The sequence below is a fragment of the Carassius gibelio genome, chromosome B2 (assembly GCF_023724105.1).
Source record: "Carassius gibelio isolate Cgi1373 ecotype wild population from Czech Republic chromosome B2, carGib1.2-hapl.c, whole genome shotgun sequence".
Classification (NCBI taxonomy): Eukaryota; Metazoa; Chordata; class Actinopteri; order Cypriniformes; family Cyprinidae; genus Carassius; species Carassius gibelio.
Window position 1 is genome coordinate 22,942,914 of NC_068397.1, and position 18,685 is coordinate 22,961,598.

Below are 18,685 nucleotides of genomic sequence, written 5' to 3' on the forward strand. Positions count from 1 at the left end.
CTCACACCTCAGCTCAGCTGCTCCAGTGACTGTAAGCTGCGGATGTGGGACATCCAGACAGGACGTTTGTTGAGAGAGATCCTCTCTAGTTCATCTCTGAGCACATTGTGCTGTTGGGTAAGACAGTTGTGCCAAGACATACAGAAGTGGAACTTGTTAATATTTATGTAGTTTTTAATGTCTTTAGGAGGATTATGTTATGGCAGGCTCTACAGATGGACTGCTGATTGTTTGGAAATGGGAATCAGGGGTAGAAATCACCAGGATCCAGGCCCACAAGTCACGTCTCAATCACTGCACTGTTGCCTCTCAGCCAGGTACAGTGACTAATATACACATGTAGACACAAATAGCTGTTTGATATCGCAATGTAGATATTTATACTGCCAAAACATTTTTCCCACACAGATCTGGAAAATAATTTAAAACCGAAAGATTTACTAGTAGCTTCAGCATCTGAAGATGGAACGGTTAAACTCTGGCATCCACTGCAGGTAACAACTTTATTCTTAGTTTGTTTAATTACATACTTTTTCAAATCAAAATGAATTTCAGATTAGATATTTAAAATATTTACCAGAGATTCATTCTAGGGATGCATAATATATCGATACTAAACTGGTCATCAGTCAAATTTTTTTTTGGAAGCTTTTCCAGCCATGGGATAAAAAAAAGAAGATAATTGCAGTTTTTCATCTCATAATTTGTACTCTTATACTTGCAATACAGAATTGCAAGACATAAACACATAATTATGAGGAAAAAAGTCAGTTGCTAGATAAAAAGCTCCAATTACCTTTTTATATATAAAAAATAGAATTGTGAGAATTGTGAGAATTCTGTGTACTCAGAATTAAGTGACAAAAAGTCAGAATTCTGAGTTTATATCTCACAATTTTCTGAGAATTTGCAGTCATTAAGAATAGATAAGATTAGATTCAACTCTATTGTTATTGCACATGTAAGGTACAAGGCAACGAAATGCAATAAATGCTAACTTAAATGCTTAAAAGGATTGCTCACTTACAGTTAATCTTTGAATAACTATAGTAATTTAATAATACTGCTAAATTTAATCTTTTGCAAATCTCAAAAGGAATCCATTTTCATATTGTACATTATGATGTGATGGTTAATTCACTTCTAAAATGTCATTCATTCATTTTAGTGAGTATAGTAGAGAATTTGATATTGACCCATTTTTTGCTACTGACCACAAAATGAAAATAATCTGTATCGGTCCGAATTTTTATATCAGTGCATTCCTAATTTATTCTTATTGTAAAAATTGTTTTCTTAGGTACAGCATCACAGCACTCTGCATGGTCACAGTGCAGAAATCCAATCTTTAGTGTGCAAAAAGACCGGACCGCCGGAGTTTCTCACTGTCTCAGTGGATCGTTCCCTCAGGTCATGGATCATCACCACAGCAATGGGTATGACACAATGGTCAAAAAAAGCAGAATAATTAATGCAAAAATATTTTTTTGGTGTGAAACCATAACAATGCATCCAAATATAGCATTTAATTGGTATTAACCTAACTTTTTTATATACATTCATCCACAGAAACCCCTCTCTGCCGTAAAGACAGTGTCAGAGTTGTGTACTTCCTGGGTACTGATGATGATCTCATGGTGTGTGGTTACGACACAGGCAGACTGGAGATATGGCATCAGAATTCAATAGTTTATTGGAAGAAGGTAATCATCGGTTGAGATAATGACATTATTATCCTTCAAGAGGAAAGGTCAGAGTGAACTGCTCTGTGTGTGTTGTTTGAAGGTCAATGATTGCAGCTTATGTGCAGTCACTGGGATGCCGGATGATGAGCTGGCGGTCAGTTGCAGCGACTGCTCTGTCTGTATCTGGAAGCTGGAGCGGGACTCCAAGAAGTGCATTGTGGGGTAATGACTTTGGTCCCACTTTATATTAGATGGCCTTAACTACTATGTACTTAAAAAAATAAAAAATAAAAATAAGTACAATGTACTTATAGTGTTCATATTGTATTGTAAAACACTTTTGCTGCTATTGAGGTGGGATAGGGGTAAGGTTAGGGAGAGGGTTGGAGGTATGGGTAAGTTTAAGGCTGGGTTAAGGTGCAAACTATGAGTCAACAGTGGAATTATAAATGTAATTACAGAAATAAAATACAGATGTAATTACATGTCGTTTTTTTTAATATAATGTAAAAACATGTATGTACACAATAAGTACATTGTACTAAATTATTAATTAAAATGTAAGTACATAGTAGTTAAGGCCACTTAATATAAAGTGGGTCCATGACTTTTAACCCTCTTCACTTTCATACTTCAGTTCTGCTATCGTGTGCCCAAATTGTGCCATTTTGAACCAAGAATATATATGCCTGCCTGTCCTTGAAAATACATTTCATTTCAGACATGTAATTACAAGCAATATGTTATTTATTTCATAATAATATTTATTATGTGATTTTTTTTTTTTTTAATGGATCACTTTAGGATTAACTTAAAGGGGGGGTGAAATGCTCGTTTTCACTCAATATCCTGTTAATCTTGAGTACCTATAGAGTAGTACCGCATCCTTCATAACTCCAAAAAGTCTTTACTATATTTATAAGAGAAAGATAGTCTGTACCGATTTTTCCCGGAAAAACACGAGCGCCTAGAGGCGTGACGTGTGGGCGGAGCTAAAGAATCACGAGCGCCAGTAGGCTTTTGCGTTGAGAACGTTTGGAAGCTGTGACATTACCATGAGGGAAAAAACATCATCCAAAACAAACCATGGCTAACAGTCAGATTCAGCCGTTTATTTATGATCCAGAATCAGATCCAGAGGCTGAAATTTAACAAGAGCAGCAGCAGGAACGACGTCTCTATGTGGTATGTATTGAAACTGTATATATTTGCTTAGCGGTTTTGGAAAATGACTAAGTTCCACTTTATGTCGTCTTTTTTTTTATTTATTTATTTATTTTTTAAGCTGTACATGTGGAAAGTGCAGTTTGATGACAACATTGCATGTTGTTTACTTGATGTGCTTATGCGCCGATAGCTAAGTTAATAACACAGAGATATCACACGATCGACACACGATCGTGACCCTTTTTCGTTGGGACTGCATTATCCTTAAGAAATAAACGATGTGCAAATCCGGCATTAAACTGGGCCTTGTTTGTAAAACAAGCATCTCCGAAATGCAGGGAACAAACAAAAACACTTGCACAACTCGGTTGATGCTCTGTAAAAATAAACTCCGTCCACTGGTCCCTTAATGCTGTTTTTTTTTTTTTTTGGTAATCTGTGCAGGGTTGTCTTGCCCTGGCAACCAAAAACAGACTTTTGTGACATTTCGGTCTCTCACTCTGATCAGTGAATGTCTCTGCTCTGCTATACGGGAGCGCACGCTCTTCCGGCAGACGTGCCCTTGGGACCCATATAAGGAAATTCTGCTCCATCTAACGTCACACAGACCCATACTCTAAAAAAACTTTCCGAAACTTCTGACAAACCGGAAGGAGTATTTTGGGAACAAAAATATTCCTTCAAACGTACAACTTAATTTTTGAAACTTTGTCCATGTTTAGCATGGGAATCCAACTCTTTAACAGTGTAAAAAACTCAGTATGCATGAAATAGCATTTCACCCCCCATTTAATCTAAAAATCGAATAATTTATGACTGTAATTTTTCACAATTATTTATTTATATTGTTAAATGTAATCTTTAATCTCTAAATGAATATCCATTTTTAATACTGTCATAATGTTCTAAATTCACTTTACATTTCACTAAATTTCTGTGATTTATTTTTTTGTGTTTATTTTACATTTATTTAAATTCTTATTATCTGCCAGTTATCAGTTATTATTTTATTTTGTTCCAGACTCGATAAGGTGTCTTCATACAGAGTGGAGTCTCCTGTGTGCTTTTTGTCCTACTGTGGCAGTCTGTTTGGAGTATCTATGGATGGAAAAATCACTGATGTGGTCACTACTAAAGACAAGACCGGAGAAGTTTTTATGTAAATAAACTCAATATTTTTTATACATATAAAAGCTGTCCTGCACTCCTCTGTGAAACATTTTCCCATGCAAGGTGGCAAGTGCATAGTGAATAATAACATTCGTTCACTGGGTAATACAAAGTAAATGTACAGTTATTATGCTTCATTGTAGCTGGACAAACGTACGTCCTCTTGGAGTGATGGCGAATGATAGCAAGAGCTTTTGGAAGTTGGGTCAGAAAAGGGGCGTTCTGTATGTTGGCCTTATTGTAAGTTTATCATCTGTCATTATCATGTTACACTGACAGTGAAAACTTGTTATAATCATCCTATATGGTGTCTTCCAGTTGTCTGTGAATCCGAGTGGGTCGGACATAACCATTTGTGAAAATGCAGTGGGACAGTGTCTGGATTACTTAGAGGAAGAGGAGGAAAGAAATTTGAAAATGGAGGAGTGGCAGCAGCAGGAGGAAGAGCAGCAAAAGCAGGAGGAAGAGCAGCAAAAGCAGGAGGAAGAGGAAGAGCAGCAAAAGCAGGAGGAAGAGGAAGAACAGCAAAAGAAGGAGGAAGAGCAGCAGCAGAAGGAGGAGGAGGAGCCGAAGAAGTTGGCTGAGGAACTGCGGAGGGAGAGGCAAATAGCAATCCAGAGGGCTTCGCAGATCAGCACTTGGATCACAGCTGCAGCAGTGCAGAACGGTACACCTGATTCCAAAAGTAGTACCTGTTTTGCTCTAGCATGTCACATTTTTTTGCATCTTGTGGGATTTAAACTTTTGACAACCAATTGTAAGGTGAAGAAATATTGTATTATCCATTAATTACCAGAAAAACTGCAACACAGTCATGATTTCTATCTTCCACTGGTTACATATGTTTGCTTAATTCAATTTGCTTAATTTCATGCCTAATCCTGATTTCAAGGTTAGAATTATGACCAGTGACAGTAGAAAACGTGGGTGTTTTACGCCATACAAACAGCAACAAAAAAAATACAGATTTTTTCTGAAAAAAAAAACAAAACAAAACAAAACTTTTATTTTTAAAATGGACTGCATATTTTTTTTACACTCCTTTGCAGATTGTAAATAAAATGATACATTTCAAATATCTTTTTGTTGTGAAAAACATTTGACATTTCACTTGTATTTCACACACACACACACACACACACACATACTGTATATATAGAATAAACCTTCATTCTTGTTTTGTGAAAAAAAAAAGTTTTTTTAACTGCATAATCAAATAAGTTAAAACGTTTTTTTTCAATATACAGGACTGTGTAATTTATCATAAACACTCTGATATTCCATAAAAACATTTAATTATCTATTTAGATTGCAAATAAAACATGCAAAAAAAAAAAAAAAACTACAAAATGACCCATTCATTTCTAATGCTCATTATGTGAACTGGTCATGACTGATATTGATACACTGTGATTTGGTTGTTTTTAAGTCAGGCTGTTGTTTTTCTACAGACTTTTTTGTGTGTGGTGATTGTAAAGGGAACATGTGGTTTAACCAGCCTCCTCATCTTTCCACCTGGACTCAAAGAAGACCGGCATGTAGATTTATATTCTTTCATTGATATAATAATCATATGTCAATCATGCAGTCATATGTTTCTGATAAATTGTTTGTGTGACTGGTCGGTAGGCACACACAGACACAGTGAGTGTCCTGCGGCTTACTGAGAGCCTCATCGTCTCAGCGTCTCATGACAGTACCGTCAAACTGTGGGACAGACAAACTAAGAAACAGGTATTTTTATTCTTGCTTTTATGCACTTTGTATACCAATGTTTCTGTTCCTCACATCTTCTGTATTTCACAGGTGGGCATGTTTGTGTGTGGAGGCCCTGTCAAGGTTCTGGAGGTGAACCCATGTGACCCCAAGGAATTTGTTTGTGGTGATACGCAGGGTCAGCTGTACTTCCTGTCTTGGAAAGGTTGATTTCCTGAGCATTAAAGGACACAGTCATTTGTTGCATGTCATTACATTCATAATCTTAATTTTTTTTTCCGTCAGTTATAATGTTGCCTTGTGTAAATTTTAATTTGATTTTATATGCATGAAGCATTTAAACTAAGCCATATGAAAAATATATTTGTGATGATTTTATTATATACATTTTACTGCCTCTTGATTACATTTCATTGTCAATTTTTTTTTAAAGGTTTTACATTTAATGTAAAATTTAGTGTTAATGTTATTTAGTGAAATGACAGATATTTGCCTCATAGATGATTAAACATTCCTGTATCAGACAAAGATGATGTAAAAAATACAAATAAAAAAAAGAAAAGGATTTCTGGTTTCTGTATGTGCACTGTGGAAACCTTACAAACTGGATGGACATAATGTTCAACTCCTTGTATGATTACAGTCTTACTACAAAGATGCTGGTGAGAAAAACGTGTGTGTTTTTTTCACATGGGCAAAAGCAGATGTCCACTAAAGGTGCTGTTGTGTTAATCATTGCCAAAAAGCCAGAAGTCAGGATAGAGATTCACACATACTTCATCCCCCACTGGTGCATATGTTGAAATTTCATTCTGCCCGTTCTTGAAAAGGTTTTCGGAAACCCCTTTACCTTGACTTCCATAGGCCTTTGAGAAAACCCTGAACACACTCCCTTCATCATGAGTGCTGTAAAGATTCTTGTATCAGACACAAAATACTTCAATAAACTAAGGATTATAAAAATGTCACATTTACAGTATGTGTGAAGTGATTTAAAGTACCTGATTGTACCTGATTGACGACAGCGAAACTGAGAAAAGCCACTTTTAAAACTAAAGATATTTTGAAAATATGTAAATTGGATTTCAAATAATGCCCCTGGTCTAATTTTTAAGATTTACCTTTAAATTGGAAAGTTTAACATTGAAATCCAAATTTAAAAAAAAATAAAGAATCAAGGAATAAATCACTAAATTAAACATTGATAAATAATTTATTTAAAATTTTGTGGTTAAGATTAAGACAATTTTTTAATGAACAAAATTGTAATCTACAGGACAGTTACAGTACATTACCTTCATTATGTTTTATTAGTTCGTCCGTTTTGGTCTTTATGTTATTTGTTGTATACCATGACACTGAGGAGCAGATATTTGCAATAAGTATTATTAATAGCAGAAAATACTTTCACCATGGCATTAGAGCTGGTAGGCTGAAAAGACTTGCATTTTACATTACCTTTATTCTTTGTTCTTAGTTCTTAGTGACTTCATCATTCAGAGCATTTAACTTTTCCTCCATGTTCTTAATTTTTTTGTGTTCGGCAAGGATGTCTAATGTTGGGGACATTAAATCCTGTGCCAGTGTGGTCCACACACACAGCAATAAAATGCTAACTTCCATCTTCATCATTGCTCCTCTCTGTGAGTATTATAGATTGTGATGACATTCTGACAGACTTTGGACAACAAATATTTAAACTTCCTTTCCTTAAACAATTAGGTACCATTTGTAATACCAGTAAATACAAGATAATTACCATTTTCTCAGTTCTGAAGGCCACAACTTGAGTAACAGTTTGAACTGTCCAATAGACTTTGGACTGCAAAAACTACAGTTTGAAAAATATTTATTTTAGTCACTATAAAATGGAGCCATTGTTGTCAAGTTGTCAACTGTTTGTAATTAACCATTTAACAATACTGTACTTAAAAAAAAAATTGTGTAAACATTATTTTGCCCAGTTCTTCTTTCCATGTTGTTCTGCTATAAATTTTATTGGATTAAAGTCTCTTTATTGATATTGTATGAAGAGCGTAATGATCAGTGACACCAGAAAACAGTAAAAGAGCATTGTACTGGAATAATGGACACACTATGCTAACTATTTTGGTAAAATGCTTTTATGGGTTACATCTGGCACATTGACACACGTCTTAAATATGTAACATTGCAAAAAAAAATCTACTACATTACTAAAAAAAAAAGAAGAAAGAAAATTTTTTAGTGTACACTACAAGGTTTTTAATGTGAAAAATAAAATCATACACCAATAACATATAGGCCTATTTTGATTTCCAAAGGTTTTAGAGAAAGACCTTGTATAACTTGACAATATACTTGCCTTATACTGTTGTAGTTGAACTGAAGTTAGTTAGTATGTTATATATCAAATTCACGTAAAATACATTACTTACCAAATTCATTTACACATAGTCTTACTATAACTCTTGATATACAAAGATGCTAATTAGTAGATCTTGTGTACTTTCTGTTCACATGGGGAACAGCAGATGTCCACTAAAGGTGCTGTGATGGTGTTCATTGTCAAAAATCCAATATCCAGAATAGAGATTTACACATACTTTATCTCCCTTTTCCAGCAACAGAGAAACTCCATTTGAAGAGCCGATAAAACCACCGTCTTGCCGTGCATATGTTGAAATTTCATGCTGGCCGTTTCTAAATAGGCCTGCGACAACTGCTTTATCTGAACTTCCGTGGGCCTTAGAGAAAACCCTGAATGCATACACTCCCTTCATGGGTGCTGTAAAAATTCCTGTATCAGACAAAACAAAAATACTTAAATCATTCAAGACTTAAAATATTCATAGTAGGCTACCAGAAGTCATTTATCGTACCTGTGTTTGCATCATAGGCATCTCCAGTATTGAGGAAGATGTGTTTGTAAATCAGGGTGTGTAAACTACTGTGTGGTCCATTAGAGGACGACAGCGAAACTGAGAAAGCCACTTTTGAAACTAAGACATAAAATATGCATATTAGATTACATCATTAGAAATGATTTAATAAAACCCTGTTTTAAGGATTACCTTCAATAAAGAAAATAAATAACAGAAAATCTTTATAAAAAGCACTACCTTAGGGTTTCAACGATTAAATAAACATATAAATATAAATCACAAAATTCTACATTAATTTTTTTATATTTACCAACATTTAAGTGTTTTTTATGTTTGTGGCTATTAAAGTTATAGCTGGCTTTTTTATGATAATGCTGCTTTAGATTAAAACTAAACATATAGAATATAGAAAATAGCTAAATTGTCATTTATGGTAGTACATTTTTACCTTCATTTTGTTTAATTAGGTCATCCACTCTGTTCTTTACATCATTTGTTGCCCCACGCATGGTCTCCAGTTCCTTTGCTTGTGCTAAAATAATAATAATCCATAATAGATAAGCATTAATTCATATATATATATATATATATATATATATATATATATATATATATATATATATATATATATATATATATAAATTGATAGGTTGTTTTTAAAAGTAGCCCAAATATGTGAGACTTGTCAATGACAAAATGCCTTCATTTTCTTTTAAAAGTTCATCTATTTTGATCTTTGTGTCCTCCAGCTTCTTTGTTTGTGCTAAAATAATGAACAATAATGAACAATCAACTTTTCAGTGCACATATGGACAATGATTTACTTTTGAACAATCCACATTCTATTGCACTGGAAAACATTTTTATAGTGTGACTTATTAATCTATGTCTACGAAACCGGTTACTTTTAAATACTCCATTAAAGTTCTCTGTTCTTAAAAATAAAATAAAAAACATTTGTTAAAAATTCCACATTACCTGCATTTTCTGTTTTTAGTCGCTCCATGTCCTTCTCCATAGATTCCATCCTTGTTTCCATCATCTTTATTTTCCCTAGCTCTTCAAGAATGTTTATGTTTGGTAAAAATAAATCATCTGCTGGTATAGCCCACACATTGAGCATTAAAACTGTTATTAGAATTAACATTTTCTACTGTACTGTCCGTTACTAATGTTGTATCAACTGAGTAACACTCTCTGTCTTAAAGAGCACAAGTTGTGTAACTGTTTAAACAGATCATCAGACTCTGGACTGCGAAAACTTCGTTTTGAAGCAATAATTGGTGTAAAGTAACAGATAACAAAACACTGTAATATTGCTGGATTACATTTTCACAAATTAAACAAGGTGACTTGAAGCATGTAGGTGGTAGTAAGTAACACGGTTTTATTCAATCATGTTATAGAGAAATTAATTTTTCTACAGCTTTTGAGAAGTGTCCCAATATTTATTTTACCTGCCTTTACAAGCAATATCATGTAATATGCATGGAATTTTATTTATGATGTAAGAATTGTTCATGTCTACACATCAAAGTAATATATTATTTCATCGACATGTTTTAATATTAATGAAAATGGTACAAATTTGAAAGGATTTTTATAGGATGTATTAAAACTAAATTAATTTTGTCACATTTGATTGATTTTCTTTTTTTTCTTGCCAAGCATTGATTGTTTTTTTTTTTTTCTGATCTGAATGAAACAGTGTATTTGGACTAACATCCTTTAGAAATGTACATGGGCAGAATCCTCACATGGTAAAAAGTAGGTGTCCACTGAAGGTGTTGCGTCTCAGTGCATCTGTGTAGATACGACGTTTCTCAATGAGCTGAAGATATATCCGGTCACCTTGTTCAAGAATAAGACTAACCGAGTTGCATGTAGTGTCTTCAGTGTCTTGCTTGGGGGGGTTATCTGTAGCTCCGACCACAAAATGTCCATTCTTAAACAGTCTCACACCAGTAGAAATGTCATAAGGATTGAAGACCACAAAGTTGAAGAAATACACTCCTTTTACCGGTGCAGTGAAGATTCCTGTTAATAACGGTAGAAACATAGGTTCTTAAAATCATTACAAAATTGTTAAAGCATCATGTTTGAAACTTTTTTGACCAATATGATGTACCTGTATTGGCGTCATAAGCATTTCCGATGTTAGTTAATACATTTTCATACACAAGAGTGGTTGCTTCTTCATGAGGCCCAAAATATTTGACCCCCCCTATAGCTGACAGTGAGGCTGAAAAGGCTACTTTTGCCCTTACTGCAAAAAGTAAATCTGCAAGTAAAAAAGAAGAAACTTTAATGTATCTTTTCATACAGTCATTGCTATCACCTAGTTTCCTTGCATGTTTCCTAAATGTCACGTTTGCAGTCAGAGCTACATTGGGGGCAAAAAACTCCCACTTGTTTTATATCAGCTTTAAGAAGCAACTGTCTATCCAATGGTCAGACAGTTTATAAAATAAAATAAAAAATACAGTACCTTCATTCTTGCTTCTTAGTTCCCTGACTTCATCATTTAGAGCATTTAACTTTTCCTCCATGCTCTTAATCCTTTTGATTTCGGCAAGGATGTCTACTGTTGGGGACATTAAATCCTGTGCCAGTGTGGACAACACACACAGCAATAAAATGCTAATAACTTCCATCTTCATCATTGCCCCTCTCTGTGATTATTACAGATTGTGATAACTTTCCTATAGCCACACAAAAACCTAACAACATTTATTGAACAGTCTGACAGACTTTGGACTACAAATATTTAAACTTTCCTTAAACAAATAGTTGACATTTGTTATGTCAGTTTACAGACTTTTTTTTCCAAAGTGACTTACAGTGCATTCAGACTACACTTGTTTTTAATCAGTATGGGAATCAAACACACAACACAAAATTTACTGCTAACACAATGCTCTACCACTGAGCCACAAGGAACACTTTTACCAACGGTAATTGGTTTTGCCCAATTATTTTGCCCAATTTGTCTTTTCCATATTGTTCTGCTATAAAGTCTATCTATCATTCTTTCCTTCATTGGTTTGTTGATTCATTCTGAACTTTACATTTACACAAGTTGTGTAAATGTTTAAACAGATCATCAGACTCTGGACTGCGAAAACTTCGTTTTGAAGCAATAATTGGTGTAAAGTAACAGATAACAAAACACTGTAATATTGCTGGATTACATTTTCACAAATTAAACAAGGTGACTTGAAGCATGTAGGTGGTAGTAAGTAACACGGTTTTATTCAATCATGTTATAGAGAAATTAATTTTTCTACAGCTTTTGAGAAGTGTCCCAATATTTATTTTACCTGCCTTTACAAGCAATATCATGTAATATGCATGGAATTTTATTTATGATGTAAGAATTGTTCATGTCTACACATCAAAGTAATATATTATTTCATCGACATGTTTTAATATTAATGAAAATGGTACAAATTTGAAAGGATTTTTATAGGATGTATTAAAACTAAATTAATTTTGTCACATTTGATTGATTTTCTTTTTTTTTCTTGCCAAGCATTGATTGTTTTTTTTTGAATTATAAAAATGTAAGTTTGGATCGTGCACTATAAAGTCTATGTTCAAAAATGTGAGTGACAGTTTAAATAAATGAAATCAATGGTAAACAACAAAAATCAACAAACAATAATACAAAGCCGATTTTTGTAGGCTATATTAAGAATGTATTGTATTTTTGCTACTTTTGATCGATTTATTTATTTATTTATTTTTTTTCATTTTTTGTCTACCCAAGCATTGATTTTTTTTTTTATCCCCACCACCCATCATCAGGAAAGTTTTCTTTTATTACTTAATTTTTTGTATCTGAATAAAACACTGCATTTGGGTTTACATACAATCAGAAATGTACATGGACAGAAACCTCACATAGTAAAAAGTAGGTGTCCACTGAAGGTGTTGCGTCTAAAAGTAAAAGTATGCAAACTACCAGCTTCATCATTGTTTTTTTCAGTGATTATTATAGATAGGGATCCCTCTCCTGTAGCCTCATAAAAACCTAACAACATTTATTCCATAGTTTGAGAGACTTTGGACTACAAATATTTAAACTTTCCTTCCTTAAATGTCACAGGCCACCGGTGGGGTAACTTGCAACTGTAATTTACTAATTTGCAAGAATAGTACTCATCAGAGTCAGAGAGTGAGTTCTGACCTTTATGGAGCTCATATAAAATCATGAGAAATCAGTAAAAACCTCCATTCATTTTTATGTCAGGTGTTCAAAAATAACATCCATTCTGTATTTGAGAACAAAAGGTCTAAACATGTTTTGAATATTAAAAAAAACTATAGAGTCTCCATTTTTTTTATGCATAATCATAAACTATAACACACATCCAGAGTTCTCATTTCATGTCTTTTATGTGCTTGTTAGAGGTTTAATTCAAATCAGATACTGCCATACTGCCCATAATAATTCTGAATGTGATGTCTACTTCAGAAATATTGAGAAAATATGGAAAAACTTGTTTCAGAATCAGATCACTAAAACTGTATGGGAAAAGGGGTGCCCTTCATAGGGTTTGATGGGCACCTAGTGGAAAAGTGTGGTACTGGGCCCAAACAAATTCATACCGAAAGCACATTTTTTGAGATAGCAACCTCAAATTTGGAACACAGCTTGCACAGATTTTTGGTTTTGGTATTCTACACTCTTAAAATATAAAGGTGCTTCACGATGCCATATAAGCACATTTTTGTCTAAATGGATACATAAAGAACCTTTAACATTTGGAGAACCTTTCTGTTTCACAAAAGGTTCTTTGTGGATAAAGAAGGTTCTTCAGAATATAAAAAAGTAAGAAAGAGATGTTTCTTTAAAGAACCTGTGACTGAATGGTTCAAAATGGTATTGCTGTGAAGAACCTTTTGAAGCTCCTTTATTTTTAAGAGTGTAGCAGTTTTAGAACTCAACTGTTTTTTTTTATTATATATTTTATATATAATTGTTCTATTGCCAGCAGCCAGCCAAAGCTTGAAACTGGGTCATGGCCTAATGGTTAAAGAGTTTGACTCCTAACCCTAAGGTTGGGGGTTTGAGTCTAGGGCTGGCAAAACCATGACTGAGGTGTCCTTGAGCAAGGCACTGAACCCCCAAACTGCTCCCCAGGCGCAGCAGCATAAATGGCTGCCCACTACTCCGTGTGTCTGTGACTGTGTGTTCACTGTGTGTGTGTGCACTTTGGATGGGTTAAATGGACAGCATGAATTCTGAGTATGGATCACCATACTTGGCTGTATGTCAAGTCACTTTCACTAATGCATAAAGCACAAGATATTTATGGAGAAAGTATAGCAAGAGGACAACTGTTAAACCAGAGTGACAGACAAGAATTTCCAAGGATCGGTATTTCACTGATAATGTGTGATGAGAATGAGGGTGAAGTTGCCAGTTCAATCTTGAATTTACGGACTCCTCATTTGGATTTTCTGGATTGTGCTTCAAAGAAGGCACTTTACCACACAGCAGTCAAGGTGATGCATCAAAAGTCACTAAAGAGACAGTGAGCTTGTTTGTAATTTCATTAGTCCTGATAGGTGATAAAACGTGTTGTAATAGGAAGAAACCTGCTCACTGTTAAAAATTGCTGTTAATTTACGTCAAAATTTTAACAGTATAAACCCGTTATTTTAAAAAGCAGTGCTTACCTGTTTATTTACGTTCGGTGAAATGACCTAGATAAAATTTAACGTTATTTTAACGTATTTATTGCTCGAAGGAAAGAAAACAGTACTTAACAGTATTTTGGGAACAGAAAGCTGCAGCAAGCACATGTGGATTTTCATCCGTCTTTATATTGTGATTTAACCGGTGAGTGCACCTTTGCCTGGCTCCTTCCACACAAAATACACGTTTGCAATTGCAAATAACTGTGCAAATAACTTTGATAAGTGGATGCTGAGGCTGTAACTGTTTAATATGTCCATTTCAGTGCTAAAACCGTCAACGTTCCAACGGCATCATAGATTGGAGCTGGATAGATTCAGATATTCCCCGATTACAAGGTGAGTTTAATCAAACATGATATAAATTCTGCAAAGTAAGCCTTTAACACAATAGCAACGAAGTAATATTGATGTATCTGTAACACGCTGAAATTATCGTCTTCTCGTTTGCTAATTTTAGCTTGCTATCTTTTCATTTAATGCCTAATAGTGTATATTAGACAAAACGTTGATTTCAATAACGTTGTGCTTGCGAATTTGGGTAAGCTTGTTCTTCTAATTTGTACATAACTGTATTCCGAGGGAAGTTTTTCTTAATAGTGTTGTCGTTTTGTTACTTTATTGTTGGCTGTATTTTGGATTGCTTCGAACCAAGTTGGCTTGATAGAATAAGTTACGCGATATAATAATCAGTAAGAATAATTCATGTTGATTTATTTTGCGTTGTTGGTTTGTATTGCAATGTTACTTTACCCAGTACAGTAGGCCAATGGCAGTTTTATTTTTGTGGAGATTTTCTTTTGTTATTGTTGAGATTGTTTGAGTTACGTTTTTTCGTTCCCAAAGACTGTCCATTTTGACTTGTCAGCATGTTTGGGTGTCAGTTATGCAGGCAGCAATGCAGTACTCCAGTGGTCTATGTGAAGCACATGAGGATTCACAGCAATACCCCTAACTTGTTTCTTCATTGTTGCATCCAGGACTTTAACAGGAAATTTGCTAAATTAGCAGCTTTAAAATCACATCTTTACAGACAACACAATGACAAATGTGATACACTAACTCAGTTTTATTCCCATCTTAAAGTCCACATCATTGCACCATTGAAGTCCACTATATGCAGATAATTCCTTCAATATTTTTCATCAAAAACATTGTTAGTGTATTTTGTCTCTGTGTCCTCATCATTGTTACTATTTCTTAAGCATCTTCCACTGCAGCTGATGTAGAAAGGACACTTGAACTACCTTCAACTCCTCGACTGATACTCTTTGGTATGTATAGAACTATATGAATGTATAGTCTATTTTATTACATAAGCCATTAAGAATGTTTTTTCTGTATTTCAAAAAACATGGTAAATGCTTCTGTACAACACTGAAAGGGACAGGTCACACAAAATAAATATTCTGCTATCTTTTACCCAAACTCATGTCATTCCAAGCCCTTAAGACTTTTATTTATCTTTGGAAAACAAATGAATATATTAATACAATTCTTTCAGCATTTTTGTTAATCAATTGAAAAAAAAAAAAACTTTGATGCTTCAAAATGTTTCATAAATTTTTGTAAATGTATTAATTTTATTTGTTTATTCGTGTATAAACATTCATCATTGAGCATACAGCAAATAAGCTCAAACATGCTTGCTTGACGTGAAGTTTGTTCTGGTCTGTCAGGCTAGCGCGTTTGAGTTTCCATTTATCCTGGATTTGACTGGACTTTTAATGAACAGAAATGATGAAAGAATATTAAAAATAGTTTCATTTGTGTTTTGAAAATGAAAACTCTTTGAAAGTGAGGGGGACTAATTAATTACTTTTTTTAACCCTTCAACTGTACTGAGCAAAAATATTGAGTTAAATAAATCATAAAAATTGCAGCAACTATTTCACAATACACAGTATAATGCACATGTTGACTTCAGTGTCTATCCAGACCAGTCCACAATCAGCATTTTGAAATGCATATGTTATGTTAAAAGAACAGGGCTTTGTGACTAGGTAAAATCATTTCAGTTTCCCTTGCATTTGTTTGCAATCTGGCAGTAGAAAATTAGTGTTATATGACTGTCTGACATTGTTTTTTCTTTGAAATGTTTTAGGTGAAAAACCAGGAAGCTGCATTCATAAATGGATGATTAGTTTTGAGGGGCAAATAATCTGTGAGGGCATCCAGCCAAGTTTTCTGTCTGGACTTGCTGCTGTGTTTTCAACTTTCTACAATTTCAATGTGGAGTACCAAGCTGAGGCTGCATCCACGTTGGAATTTATTCAGAGGTTAGATGCTTAGAATCATATGATAATTTCTATTCACATTCTCGTTATGTAAAATTTTACCCACACTAATTCTGAATGTATGCATTTGTTTTTCAGGTGCTTCATTGGAATAAATCCTGAAAAAGGCACCAAGGGTGGACAAGTCCTATCAAAGCGGACAGGGAAGGTCGGCCACAAAAAGAAATCAGTCAACACTCAGGTTGCCAGTCTACTTAAGAAGCTAATGGACTTTGAGTGGGACTTCATATAAGTGAACTCACTCATCCACTGACATACCACACACACACACCGTACACATACTCTTCACACATGATAAAAACATGTTTTTAGTGTGTTTAGTCGCACAATTTTTTCAGGTGTTCATTCTTGAATACCTACATTTTGACTTCATTCATCATTGAATTATTTCTTCATTCAGTAACTCTTATTCACTAATAATTTAGTAATTCTTATTCTCTCAGCAGTTCGCTTAAGTCACTCATTTAGTTTTTTCTAATGTTATGTAAATTATTTGTTTATTCAGTTAAACGAAAGTTTACTCTGAGGCTTAAGTTTTAGTCATTCCACTTGCATCAGCCACTAATTTTGAGAATATTTTGTGATTTAAAGTGGCTTTTTTTTTCAAGTTTTAATAAAACAAATTTGAAGTTACACTTTGTGTTGAATTTTTAATGTTTCAAAGGCTATATCTGTATGTTGTATTAAAACATGGTTTTATAGCAAGACTTCAAAGGGTTAATTCATAAAATTAAAGAAATATCTAGAAAAATAATTCCACCTTTTTTTCTTAGCAGTGTGTAGTTTGTAGTTTACAGTTAAAAGAAAAAAAAAACATCAACTAACTGTTAATGCTTTTGACAGTAATTTATTGTTAATTTATAAAATAACAGCTTTATGCTGTATTTCCAAAAACAGTAACAAACTGTAAATTTCAACAACAGCAAGACACTGTTAATTTAACAGTAACTTGCTGGCAACTGTGCTGCCAGTTACTTACTGTTTTTTAACGGGACAATTTTTAAGAGTGTGCTTCCCCAGCAGGGCATGGAAAAACACAACAGTCCTTGGAGCCCAGAGAGAAACCTGAGGATAAACATGTTCTATACAGGTGGGCATACATTTTTTCTCAAAGATTGCAACTCAGTTTTGTAAATTATTTGATGGCTAAGTACATATATTACAGATCAGATTTATTATACACATCTTTGGGTGGCTCTTAGGACTGCCTTTAATCCAGTCAGTCCCAAAAGACATGGGCATTTGAATCAAATGTTAGTCACAAATGCACTTTTCTCTTTTATATCAAAGATAAAGGTTCTGGTTTAGGTACACACGAGCTGGTCAATGTTGAGAGCCAAACAACATAAGCAGGTAAATAAGCAATTTCATCTCTGCGCTCGTTTATAATGTAAAGAAAACATGTTATAACAGATTGGTGAAGTTGCTCCTGTTCATTTAGGAATCTTGTGCAAGTCTTGCTTGGTGTGAAAGCTGTTATTTGAGCATACCTTTGGGCTTTTTCAGCAATACCTTTTGGTTTTTATTGGCTTAGCCTAAGATAAAAGGCAAGTAGACACATGCACATCAGAATGCTGTGTAAAATATGACTCAAATTGTTATATGAGATCATCTAGCAGAGGTTGAGTAGTTCAAAAACAAAGCAAATTGTGAGGCTACAATTTAAATAATTGTCTGAAACATGCAGCAAATTGTGCACACACAAAGGGTTAACTAAAGTTTTTTAATGGCACATTCTGTCATAGATTATAGGCCAGATAAACACTTTTACAAAGTAAATTACAAAGTAATTTCTGAATCATAGGGTTATATGCATTCTACTCATCATTACATGACAGGATTTAAAAAAAGAAACACAGAAACCAATTTATGTCACAGGTTGCAGGAAAGGTAAACATTTTATTTCAAGTTTTTTTTTTTTATATGTTCACAGTTGTTAGTTAATGAAAACATTTGCTGTGATTTTAGAACAAGAAGATGCAGGAGAAGAATGGAAACCTAAATAGAGACTTTGGCAGTGACCTTGCAGAGGTGCTAATGTCCTAGCAGTTCTTTTAATCAATAACTCTTGTGACATTGAAAA

General features: G+C 34.0%; 3 protein-coding genes across 3 annotated transcripts in view; 1 reads left to right on the forward strand and 2 right to left on the reverse strand.

Annotated features, from left to right (window-relative positions):
* The window catches only part of LOC127951321 (telomerase protein component 1-like), a 33,118-nt gene extending 26,412 nt beyond the window's left edge, over positions 1-6,706 (forward strand). The window contains 12 exon segments of the mRNA XM_052549154.1: positions 13-117; positions 188-317; positions 409-494; positions 1,301-1,436; positions 1,570-1,703; positions 1,786-1,907; positions 3,874-4,011; positions 4,166-4,262; positions 4,341-4,689; positions 5,474-5,556; positions 5,652-5,756; positions 5,829-6,706. Of these exon segments, the coding sequence (XP_052405114.1) occupies positions 13-117; positions 188-317; positions 409-494; positions 1,301-1,436; positions 1,570-1,703; positions 1,786-1,907; positions 3,874-4,011; positions 4,166-4,262; positions 4,341-4,689; positions 5,474-5,556; positions 5,652-5,756; positions 5,829-5,948 (1,605 nt within the window). The 3' untranslated portion in view covers positions 5,949-6,706.
* A 1,137-nt stretch (positions 6,707-7,843) lies between these two features.
* On the reverse strand, positions 7,844-12,152 carry LOC127951325 (complement C1q-like protein 4). The gene is made up of 5 exons (XM_052549168.1): positions 12,085-12,152; positions 9,581-10,220; positions 9,051-9,134; positions 8,600-8,719; positions 7,844-8,517 (listed from the first exon to the last, which is right to left on the reverse strand). The coding sequence occupies exons 2-5, from the start codon at positions 9,747-9,749 to the stop codon at positions 8,234-8,236; spliced, it is 657 nt and encodes a 218-aa protein (XP_052405128.1). The 5' UTR covers positions 9,750-10,220; positions 12,085-12,152; the 3' UTR covers positions 7,844-8,233.
* LOC127951327 (cerebellin-2) lies at positions 9,970-11,319 on the reverse strand. The gene is made up of 3 exons (XM_052549170.1): positions 11,091-11,319; positions 10,731-10,883; positions 9,970-10,639 (listed from the first exon to the last, which is right to left on the reverse strand). Exons 1-3 carry the CDS (start codon positions 11,263-11,265, stop codon positions 10,356-10,358), a joined length of 612 nt encoding a protein of 203 aa, XP_052405130.1. The 5' UTR covers positions 11,266-11,319; the 3' UTR covers positions 9,970-10,355.
* Positions 12,153-18,685: the final 6,533 nt, after the last annotated feature.

What these genes read in the sequence shown, in the direction of transcription:
- LOC127951325 (XM_052549168.1), bottom strand. Translation starts at nt 9,749, where the DNA reads ATGTTAATTCTAATAACAGTTTTAATGCTCAATGTGTGGGCTATACCA. An exon ending in ACTAAAAACAGAAAATGCAG is followed by an intron (nt 9,135 to 9,580) that starts GTAATGTGGAAT and finishes TTATTATTTTAG; the next exon opens with CACAAGCAAAGGAACTGGAG. An exon ending in TGCCTATGATGCAAACACAG is followed by an intron (nt 8,518 to 8,599) that starts GTACGATAAATG and finishes TGTCTGATACAG; the next exon opens with GAATTTTTACAGCACCCATG.
- LOC127951327 (XM_052549170.1), bottom strand. Translation starts at nt 11,265, where the DNA reads ATGATGAAGATGGAAGTTATTAGCATTTTATTGCTGTGTGTGTTGTCC. An exon ending in ACTAAGAAGCAAGAATGAAG is followed by an intron (nt 10,884 to 11,090) that starts GTACTGTATTTT and finishes TTTTACTTGCAG; the next exon opens with ATTTACTTTTTGCAGTAAGG. An exon ending in TGCTTATGACGCCAATACAG is followed by an intron (nt 10,640 to 10,730) that starts GTACATCATATT and finishes CGTTATTAACAG; the next exon opens with GAATCTTCACTGCACCGGTA.